The sequence below is a fragment of the Triticum urartu genome, chromosome 5A (assembly GCF_056163025.1).
Source record: "Triticum urartu cultivar PI428250 chromosome 5A, HENAU_Tu73, whole genome shotgun sequence".
Taxonomy (NCBI): Eukaryota; Viridiplantae; Streptophyta; class Magnoliopsida; order Poales; family Poaceae; genus Triticum; species Triticum urartu.
Genome location: NC_141877.1, coordinates 666717930 through 666728967, shown reverse-complemented (window position 1 = coordinate 666728967; position 11038 = coordinate 666717930). Strand labels below are relative to the sequence as shown.

At 44.8% G+C, this 11038-nt stretch overlaps 1 protein-coding gene and 2 non-coding genes across 5 annotated transcripts; all 3 read right to left on the bottom strand.

Annotated features, from left to right (window-relative positions):
• Nucleotides 1-5084: 5084 nt before the first annotated feature.
• Nucleotides 5085-5156, bottom strand: TRNAC-GCA (transfer RNA cysteine (anticodon GCA)). Its single transcript has one exon. It is a non-coding gene; the product is annotated as a tRNA-Cys (tRNA).
• A 1915-nt stretch (nt 5157-7071) lies between these two features.
• Nucleotides 7072-7143, bottom strand: TRNAC-GCA (transfer RNA cysteine (anticodon GCA)). Its single transcript has one exon. It is a non-coding gene; the product is annotated as a tRNA-Cys (tRNA).
• Nucleotides 7144-7775: 632 nt separating this feature from the next.
• On the bottom strand, nt 7776-10320 carry LOC125511500 (uncharacterized). Of its 3 annotated transcripts, none has more exons than XM_048676884.2 (5): nt 10119-10320; nt 9898-9959; nt 9715-9792; nt 8250-8354; nt 7776-8152 (listed from the first exon to the last, which is right to left on the bottom strand). In XM_048676884.2, the coding sequence occupies exons 2-5, from the start codon at nt 9919-9921 to the stop codon at nt 8036-8038; spliced, it is 324 nt and encodes a 107-aa protein (XP_048532841.1). In that variant the 5' UTR covers nt 9922-9959; nt 10119-10320; the 3' UTR covers nt 7776-8035. The 3 variants fall into 3 exon arrangements, with proteins under 3 accessions (XP_048532841.1, XP_048532842.1, XP_087378417.1); XM_048676885.2 differs by having other exon boundaries at nt 9715-9789; nt 10119-10275; XM_087522291.1 differs by having other exon boundaries at nt 9715-9959; nt 10119-10276.
• Between the last annotated feature and the right edge of the window lie 718 nt (nt 10321-11038).

Genomic DNA, 11038 nt, shown 5'->3' with positions numbered 1-11038 from the left:
TTTGGGACAGATAAACTAGTTGTTAGGATATTAAACACCTTTTATTAAGCTTAATTCCAATATAGTAACATGATGAGTACAATAGCATATCACAGTTACATCTAGGCATCGAACATTTTTGCATATGAACCATGCGTGTTGGGTTGGGAAGTCCTTTCGCTCCTCCTTCCTCTACGTAAGCTCTCCTTATGTATCCTTTCATGAGAAAAGTTTCATCAACAAGTTAAAGCATATATTGACACATATACCTAGAGATTTACACTAGCAAACAAATGACTCTTCTGACAGGTAGCGTATGTACCACTAGCTCGAGCTTGATTTACGCGAGGCATGTCTGGTTGGGTGAGTCAGATGGGTGGGTGGGTGTGCGCTCTTGCTCTCTTTCCTCGTGTTATAAGGATTGGAGCACATATATATTTATAAATGGTGTTTTCCTCGTCCACTTGTAATGTGGGGTCAAACTTTATACACATAATATTGTTAAATAAATCCAAGGCTATACTGTCAATCTTCTAAGAACCAAGCAATCACACGAGCACGACACCAAGATTTGTTAACGAGGTTCACCATCATGGCTACATGCCTGGGGCTTGACTACGGGCGTTTCTCCCCGTGACACCGTCACAATATCGCACACCGGCCACCCGGGCGTCGGCACACGCCGCCGGCTCCCCCTTGCGTGCCTGTGCTATTATGTTGGCATAGGTTACATCGTGTGTCTACCCCCGCTATATATGAGAGGCCTAGGATACAAGTGTCTTACTAGGACACGACTCCATATCCTATCTAAACACAATACAACTACAAGTCCAACTGTAACCTAACTTGTACACAATATTCGACACAACTCCGACAAACTTCACCTTGGCGAATATTCTCCACCACCTTGAATTCGTCCATGCGTCAAACTTCCATGTACATTGGACTTGAGTTTATCCCGTGAGCATCGCTGCTACTCCAAAGACTTCATATGACTCCACCTGCAACTTGTAGTCCCTTCTTTTCATGACCACAGCCAATGCTCGAGCAAAATTGAGTTCCTCTTTACTCTAGTCTGTGCTCTCAACTTCCAGAGTATCAGCCCAACGCTATCACACACCGATCACTGACCTGCGTGAAAGTGAACAACTCACATATTGGGTGTCACACATAAGAGTTACCTGAACTCAACGTCACTGCTCCTTTCTTGACCGCCTGTCTGAAACTTGAAGGAATTTCACCATTGCTTGTAGTCGCCCCGAGTCAAATTCGCAGTTGTCTCACCACATGTATGACCACCAGAGCCCTGGCCCGTCTCCATGCCTCGTGCGCACCGCACGCCTCGCCGCTATTACCGCGTCGAGCCTCCGCTGTCCGGGTTGAGTCTCAAGGGTCGCGAACCCACACCACTCAACCCCCACTGCAGAGTACCACCGATCATCACCGACCGATGACGAGTTTCATGCTTCCATCGGACCACTGGGCTCCAGTCCAAACTGCATGTCACTCGCTTTTCCCACCTGCTGAATAGGCTTCGACCCCGTCGACTTACGCCGTAGCCCCTCAATCCAGCTCCACCTTCAACATGACTCCATGGTAGATGATCAGTCCACCCTCGCGCCTCATCGACTTCAAGCTCAGTGTAAACACCACCTTGAATCAATCCCGCGCCATAGTCTTGTCGAAGTCACACAAGTCCTCGGGCCTGCGTCACGAGTTTCCACGCCCAGAAGTCGGTCACCATCAGCATCACGCTCCTATGTCGTCGTCGCCGATCCCACCACCGTCTTCTGTATCAATCGACTCACGTCGATCCGTCAGATTGTCTAATCCGACCCAGCCGATCTCGTTCGACTGTACAACACACTCGAGGCTCTCATACCGTCTTCCACGAATTTCCATCCATTACATGATAATTCCATCTTAGCTGACATGACACCCCGCAACGCCTTCAAGCATCTCCTGTGCCAACAAATCTTTCATCCTTGTCTGTCATAACCCGAGGTTTTCAGTTCCGTTGAACTTCTCCACCTCAAACCTGGTACCCGATGGCGCCACAGTTCTTTGTACGGCTGACCTTGCGAAAAATTATCCAAGCTTTCCTCATGTGATGCCCAAGTACACAAGCAAAACCTGACGTGATACACCCTCGTGCACTAATAGCAAATCCCAACCAAAGAACAAAAAATCTTCTAGTCTTCACGTGAAGCAGCTCCTGGCTCAATTCCCGATGCTAGCAATTGCTTTCCTGCCAATTCTCAACTTTCCTGATGTACGTGTATCACTATACGGAACTTTCCGCTAGATTTGGCCTGCCTCCTTGTCTCGTCACGAGGCTGCCTGCTGCTGTTTTTATACTGCACCACAGGTACACTCCTCGCAGAGACACGTGTTCTCCCTGGACTCGGTCCGGTTTTGTTTTCCAAACAAATCTCGTATGAACTCCTAGCTCGCACCGTATGCATCGAACTTGCACGGCTCCTCAGCAATCAAGGGCCTTGGGACACCTCTGGCACGTGCACCTGGGTCGCGTCGCTGCTGCCGCAACTCGCGTACGCCGCCTGACGCTCGCCCGATCGATCCACCCGATCAACCGCCGCACGTCTCGACTGCTTGCATGCCCATCCGATTTCCGCTACTCCCCGTGATTGCTCATCGCTTTGACGTCTTCCCATCGATCTCAACCGTGCTCACCACGATACCGATCAAAACACCAAACCCGCCTCTAAATCGACAATCCATCACCTTCGAACAACCTAGCTCATGATACCACTTGTTAAATAAATCCAAGGCCATACTGTCAATCTTCTAAGGACCAAGCAATCACACGAGCACGACACCGAGATTTGTTAACGAGGTTCACCATCATGGCTACATCCCCGGGGCTTGACTACGGGCGTTCCTCCCCGTGACACCGTCACAATACCGCACACCGGCCACCCGGGCGTCGGCACACGCCGCCAGCTCCCCCTTGCGTGCCTGTGCTATTATGTTGGCATAGGTTACATCGTGTGTCTACCCCCGCTATATATGAGAGGCCTAGGATACAAGTGTCTTACTAGGACACAACTCCATATCCTATCTAAACACAATACAACTACAAGTCCAACTGTAACCTAACTTGTACACAATATTCGACACAACTCCGACAAATATCATTCAAGTCAAACTGAGCCTATGAGATTTCATGATTTTATCGGGCTGATCTACTCCCTCCGCCCCATAATATAAGACCAGTGTCAAAAAAGGTCTTATATTATGGGGCGGAGGGAGTAGATTTTAGTGGGCCGGGGCCCCTAATATGGAAAATAGCATGTATTCAGTTGGTAATTAGCACAAGGAAGGAGTTAGGAAATGTACATGCTCGATCGATCAGCTAAGAATGGTGGTATGCAGAGAGAGTTTCAGACAGACAGTTGGGCACTCTGCCTCTCGGCATGCATACGTCAGGCATGACCAATCTAGCACGCTAGCTAGCTACCGCGATGAAGGAGAAGAAATGCTTCTACTAATTAACCTCCAGAGAAAAAGTCCAACTTGTAGTAGTTATCTGCACTCCTACTAGCTAGGCATATGCAAGCTCGACCAGCCGGCCGGCGACTGAACATGTCGGATGATCACAGCCTCCGATCGATCCCATGGGGGTTAGCAGCTAGCTAGCTAGCTAGCAAGCACATATAGCTCCGTGAGGCTCTGATCGATCCAACGTACTGTCTACACGTTGCACAGACAAGAGCGACTGACCAAATCCACACTAATCGCCTTTGGGCAGACAGCAAGCAGAAAGAGAGATCTATTCACAAAACTTATTCTCAGTGCCCATCTTTCTTAATTACAGTAATTTCTCATTAAAGCCTAGCTAGCTAGTATACATTCTGTATTTCTGTCTGACCCACGCTTTTAACCTGACGGGCTACATCGATCGATATATAGATAACCTATATATGCTAGGTTCTGAAAATTTGTGTGTACTAGTCTAGTCCCATCGATGACTTAACATGTATTGCCGTAAGTGCACGCAGCGTCAGATTTCACGGTGCCTTTAGTTTTGCACCTCCCGATCGATTTGGCTGCATGCATGCAGATGATGGATGCGGTGGTGATATGATGCAGGGTGATTGTGTTGTTGGCAGCTTCGCTCCCTGTCAGTCTTTACCACTTGCTTGCATTGTCTGTCTCGAAACAAAACAAAAAAGTAGCTAGAGACGATACAGAAAGGATCGTACGTAGGAGGATGATCGCCTTTCGTCGTTTCTATACATGGATAAGTTCATCGAGTCCGGATAATTTCAGGTAGCGGGGAAAGTATATTAAGCAATAATAGGGTCTCACCGTCTTCCAGTATCAAGACCTGAAACTAATACAATTAGTACCAAAACAAGAAAAATGACTTGGGTATTTGAATGCAGTTTTGTTTCCCAAGTAACGGGCATCGGTGTGTATGAACTCTTTATGTTTGTTTCGCCTCGCGATCTGACGTTAAGAGAGTCAATAACATCTCCCATTTATCAAAAATCTGATCGTTTTCGTCGATTGCGACTGAAATCAGTTTTGTTGTACTCGATCGTTTACTCGCACCCACGTGATACAACCCACCCCTGAGTGAGTGCATCAGTTTCAGTTGCAGAATGATTACAAACGATCGACATGATCCATCAGTGATGTCTTGAGCCTGCGTCAGCACCAACATCTACATCCTCCTTAAGTCCTACAAGAAGTCAGTCACTACTTCCTCACCTAATCTGGCTCTTTCTTTCTTTTGCTGGGTATACAGTCTACTGTTAAGGTTCTCACTCATGCTACAGTCTACTGTTAAGGTTCTCACTCATGCTCATCCATGAGATGCATAGTCATTATCTCACTCATTTCCCTAGCTTAGCTCCATTGATTTCAGGTGTACCGGGCTGTCTCCTTTTGTTTTGTGTTGGCAAAACTACTTGTTCCATGAACGTTATCTCCTACTCCATTGGGAGTTTGGACCCACACGTTCTGTGGTTTGAAATGACGTGATCACTTCTTATCTTACCGTAGTATAAAAATGGTAGGCTAATAACGTGGCAAACTTAACCAAAAGAAAAGGGAACAATTAAAAAAAGTAGAATGGAAGGGCCCAACCGGGTTCGAACCGGTGACCTATTGATCTGCAGTCAATTGCTCTACCACTGAGCTATGGACCCTTTGTTAGGAATTAATTGAAATTGGTAGGCTTTCTTTGTGATGATTAATTAACAATCCTTAATTCAGAGGTTGATAGTGGGGAAATGTGGCATGTTTGCTTCTTCTTCTTTTGTGAAAAGACAGGAGTGTTGTTCTATGGTACTTGTGTTTTTATTTTACTCTCGGAAAGGATTTTGATATTGAAAAAACATATATTCAAAATATATACTCCCTCCTTTCCTAAATACAAGTCTTTTTAAAGATTCCACTATGGATTTCTTGTGAATTCTTGGGTTAAATATATACTAGGAGACCGGCTTTTATTGGCTTTGTGTGTTTTTCATTTTTCTTGTACATACTACATACATGCCTGAAGATACTAGGAAAGGGAAGGGGGAAATAGGTTGCAACTTACCATGAAAACAGGCGACCGCGTTTTATATGTTCACAGGTCAAAAGTTCATTCGAACCAGATACATAAAATACAATGCATGTATTTTGTTAGTATCCTTTTGAATACTCACATTTCAGACATAGATACCATTGTATAATACAATAATTCGATCCATAGAATCGACATTGCATATGACATAATCGCGTCAATTTTTTCCATATTTCTTCATAGTAATACAGTTATTATTGGTGACGAAGATCTTTCTTTTCTATCAATAGATAGGAATGAGTGTTCGTTATAGGGAAAGAATCATATATAATTTGATACATTTGTTTCTCAAAGTACATTAGCTACGTAGAAAAAAAATGTTTCGTGCATGCATATTTATCACAAATGTAATTCAACCAAAGGAATAAAAGCTGTGCATTAGAGTGGACCAAATGCAATCATTAACTACGTACATTTGAAGCTAAATTTTCAAGAGTCTAGTTTAATTCCTCACCATTTGTTATGGATTTCAATGCAGATTAAAGGCGAAGATTAGAAGGTGCCCCTTCAATCAAAAAGGATAATATAGACCTGTGTATCCAAATGAATCTATTAAATATGTTTGATCTGCAGGCTAATATGGCAACAACCTTTTCAAGGGTGTACCGAAGCAAATTCTAATGAAGTTTGCATTGGTTGGATTCCAGGAGCTTATACTTTCCTATGTTGGTATACAAAGAAAATGACCTAGATATTTGACTGTTGTCATATTGTGTTCATACATACATACCTGTTGTTCCTACGAACACATGCCCGACAACTGGCATGAACTCTTTATGTTTGTTTCAGATCGATTCAACGTTAGCAGAGTCAATACAATCGCCCCCTTTTATCAAAAATATGATTGTTTTCGTCGATCACGACTGAAAGCGGTTTTGTTTTTCTCGGCGGTTTACTCTCACCCACGTGATACCACCCACCAATGAGTGAGAGCATTAGTTTCAGTTGTAGAATGATTACACGCGATCGACATGAGCCATCGTTCATGTCTTATCTTAAACTATGTCTTGTGTGAAATCCTGCAGCGTCAGCACCAACATCCTCCTCCCTTGATGCAAGGAGTCAATCGATCACTAGTTCCTCACCTAATCTGCATTGCTCTTTCATTGCTGGTACAGTGTACTACTGTTAAGGTTATCATTCATGCTAGCTGCTGAATCAGATGTATGAACGAACGAACGAATAAGTGAAGTCATTAGTCTCATCATCTGTCTATCTTAGTAGCTCCATTGATTTCAGGTACTGTCTCCTTTTGTTTTGTGTTGACAAAGTTTGTTCCATGTTTTCTCCTGTATTTCCATTTGGGAATTGAGACCCACATGTTTTCCCCTGTATATCCATTGGGAATTGGGGCATACATGCTAGAGTAACTAAGGTGCAAGAACGAGTGAAGTCATTTGGGAAGTTTCAGGTGTAAGAATTTTCTTTTTCCCCTAAAAAAAACTAAGGTGTAAGAACGTTGCAAAAAAGATAAAAAAAAATAAAAGAAGAGAAGGGCCCAACCGGGTTCGAACCGGTGACCTATTGATCTGCAGTCAATTGCTCTACCACTGAGCTATGGACCCTTGGATGCTTGAATGAGTATATTCAGCAGCTATATAAGGTGAATGGTGCATTGATTTTCTGCCTCATTATTTCGGCCACGTTTTTATGGCGTCATTTTCTTTTCCTTTTTTGAAAAAAGACACCTAAACGGCATCTTTTGATTCATATAGAAAAAAGTAAAACACGGAATTACTCCTGTATCCTGTAAGAGAAATTTGTGGCAAACGAACTCCACGGTTTGAGTGGATGAAAATGCTTCTCCAAATATAGTGCAAATGACTCCTGAGTGAGGATTAAAATTGAAAATATTCCCGAGGATAAAAATCCCATGAAATTCTATTGCAACAAAGGAGCCCTCGCTATTTGACATCAGCACTGCTATACAGACGACAGTACGTAGACGATTTATGAACGACAACCCATTCAAGCCGTCCATGCAAAGCAAAAGTTGTTTGCAAACCGCTGGATGGACCATCGTGCAAGGGTCGTTCACCCTATATGTCGTGTGCACAGCAGTTTCGATTTGACATCCAAAAGGTACCATGCAAATGGATTGCACAACAATATGATATGAACAATCAATATATCATATTGCAATACGACGGGATGGGCAACTACCGATTCACAAACTCAGTGGAACGCAAACAAAACATTCTGAAACTGAAAACTCTCTCCAGCAGACCAGACATATTGATGATCCAAACAGAGGCTACCAGTGCACGTTGTTAGATTAGATACTACAAAGACGTGAATTCATAACATCCAGACTACAGCACCAAACCATTAATCAGTACAGGCAATGCTTGCTTGATAACTGTCTCTTACACACTCCCTGATCCAGAGCATTCGGCATACAAACTAACAGCAGCATAGAGAAAACAGACTCTTCTGGTTTACGCCGAGTCGTCAAACTCATTTCGGGTTCCTGAGGACGATGATGACCGAATCCCCACGGAGGAACATCTTGCTTATGAACCTGTCCTTGTTCACCGGGAGAGCCTTCTTCTTGCCTTTACCAGTCTTTGGAACCTGTAGCGAGCGGAATGGATGTTAGTGGACGCAGCAACACAAGACAAGACAAGGAAACGGTGCATTTAGCGGCTGGGATGTTGTTGCCACCACACACCTCAGTCCACATCTCCCTGACGTTCTCAAGAACCATGTTGCAATGACGATCAAATGCCCTCACGCGACCAAGCAACTTCTTGTTGTTCCTGCAGTTGATAAGCACCTAAGGCAGAAGAGAGGATACATCATTAGAACAACTTGTAACATGGAAAACATCACCTACAGGCTACAGTCAGTGCAAGTGCAGTCACCTAGAGATCTAGGTTTCCCCATATTTGTTACCAAGTAGAAGAAAGAAACCAGTTTATTGCAATTTACATCATAAGCAAACAAAGCAAGCTAAAATCTGTGACAACAAGATGGTTGGTTACTGATACCTTACACCTTGATGCATTTAACGTTGCAGTACCAAAGAGGGCGGCACTGTTACAGAGGACAATTGACTGACGAAAAGGTGCAGAGAAACTATCGTATTTACTTATTATTACACGATTCTGAATTCAACTTCGCAGTATTAAGTTGGTAGCACTATAATAAGGGAAACTGATGAGAGGCTGCACAGGAACTACAGTTCAAACTTAATAACTATTTATATACACGATGGTGCATTTAACCTTGCAGTACTACACTATTTACCAAAGGCATATCACGAAAGGCTGCACCAAAACTATGGCTAATTACTCATCTATGGTCAGTGCAAGTGCAGCACCTAGAGGTCTACTTTTCTCGTATTTGTTGCAGTTTACATCATAATCACATCAAGCAAGCTAAAATCTAAATACTTATATATGTGTTGGTGCATTTAACTTTGCAGCATGAAGAAGGGAACACAATTACCAAAGGTAGTTGGTTGAGGAAAGGCTGCAGAGAAACTATAGTATTTACTAGTATATTATACACGATGATGCATTGAACTTTGCAGTATTAAGAGTAGCAGCACTATTACCAAAGGCAATTGATAGAAGTCTGCAAAGAGACTACTGTCAGTGCAAGTGAAGTCGCCTAGAGATCTAGCTTTTCTACAATTGTTACTGAGTAGAAAAAAATTACCAGTTTGCTTGCAATCATAAACACATCAAGCAGGGTAAAATCTGTGATAACATGTTACGTGTTGACGCATTTAACTTTGCAGTACTAAGAGGGCGACATTGTGACAAAGGGCAATTGGTTGACGAAAGGGTGCAGAGAAACCATCATATTTGCTCATCATCACACGATTGTGCATTTATCACACATTTGCGCGATGGTTCATTACTCACACATTTGCGCGATGGTGCGCTTAGCATTGTAGCACTAGGAGGGAAACTACCGTTCGCTTGCACGACAGGATCAGAGGCAACTGGGTCGATTGGTTTTTAAGCAAGTGCACGCACAACCGAGAACACCAGCACTCCAGAAGGGCAGGTGTTCAGTTCAAACAGATATGCAGAAAAAACAGTTAGTACTACTCCTACTACAGAAAATATATGTCCGCGCTAAGCTGAGATCTGAATCAACAGAGGCAAGAAGTCGACCAAACCAACCTGAGTGTTGTTCTTGACGCTGAGCATGAGAATGGAGAGGGGCCCCGTGCTGAACTCCTCCTCCTCCTTCTTCCCCTGCTGCAAGCAACACAAAGACAGAACCAACGACCGTGTCAGTAAGCTGCTGCGATGCATGGGAGGGCCTGCGGCTCTAATAAGTTGCGAGAGCTGGTGGATTCTTACATCGACGGGCGCTACCTCCGCCATGGACGCGACGGCTGGCTGACGGGGCGAAGGTCGGCGACCTGCACGCGGAGCAAACCGAATCAGCGGCGACAGTGAGAGATCCGCGCGGCGAGAAAACCCTAGGTTTCGGCGGCTGCTGCTCGTCAGGGGCGGCGCGTCGTCCCGCGAGACTGTGCAGGCGGGACTACGATAGGAGATGGACGGAGAGGACCTCGTACCTGAAAACCCGGGGGGAACAGCGGAGGCGCGGCGAGGACGGACGGACGGGAGCGGCGAGGAGGCGGGTCGAAGTTTTGGGGAGGGAAAGCGCGGTGGCGAGGGTGCGGCCGGATAGAGAGAGAGGAGGAGGGGGCTTCTTCGCTAGGGTTCTCACGGGCCTGTGGGCTCCGTTCCATTGTCGGCGGCTCGGCGCCAGCGCGAACCGACCGGCCCGGCAGGCGTTAAGACACGCGTAGAAAATAGTGGGCCTCGTTTGTTTATTTGGGCTTTCTGGCCGGTTTTTCCACAGGAAAAAAGACATGCCTAAAAAAATGTGCAAAGCGACGGTCAAAGCCGCTTTGTAGTTACTCCCTCCGTTCCAAATTACTCGTCGCAGAAATGGATGTATCTAGAACTAAAATACATCTAGATACATCCATACATGCGACAAGTAATTCGGAACGGAGGGAGTATTTGTGGACTGTCCCTTATAAAAAATGTTATTTGTGGACCAGCGCAATTGTCAAAACAGAGAGTAGAGGGCTTAACGGTGACGTTTGGTTTTGATGATGGTTTTGCTCTGGGTAGTCGGGGTAGAAGTGGCGGGATTGAGTTAATTTACGGGTCAAGAGTTTTTCAAAATACAATACTGATGCGGTTGTGTCCAAAGAAGGGAAGGAAGAATGGAGGTGAACATGCTTCTGTGGCGAGGCTAACAGAAGCCTTTGACAGCAGATCTGTGACACGATGGCTTGACTACCGGGTGAATCTACACTTTCGTGGCTTTGTATTGGAGATTTTAATGAGGTGCCGGAGAGACCAACAAATGGGACCTAATTTGAGAGATGTGGCTCAAATGGTAGGATTTTGGCAGGCGGTGGATCTATGTGGACTTGATGATCTTGAATACATTGGTGTTGATTGGACCTTTAGAAAATGA

Excerpts from the sequence above, each read along its gene's own strand:
- LOC125511500 (XM_087522291.1), bottom strand. The coding sequence starts at position 9,921 with ATGGCGGAGGTAGCGCCCGTCGATGTAAGAATCCACCAGCTCTCGCAA. Across the intron at positions 8,355-9,714 it reads GCGTCAAGAACAACACTCAG|GTGCTTATCAACTGCAGGAA; the intron begins GTTGGTTTGGTC and ends CTTCTGCCTTAG. Across the intron at positions 8,153-8,249 it reads TCAGGGAGATGTGGACTGAG|GTTCCAAAGACTGGTAAAGG; the intron begins GTGTGTGGTGGC and ends CGCTCGCTACAG.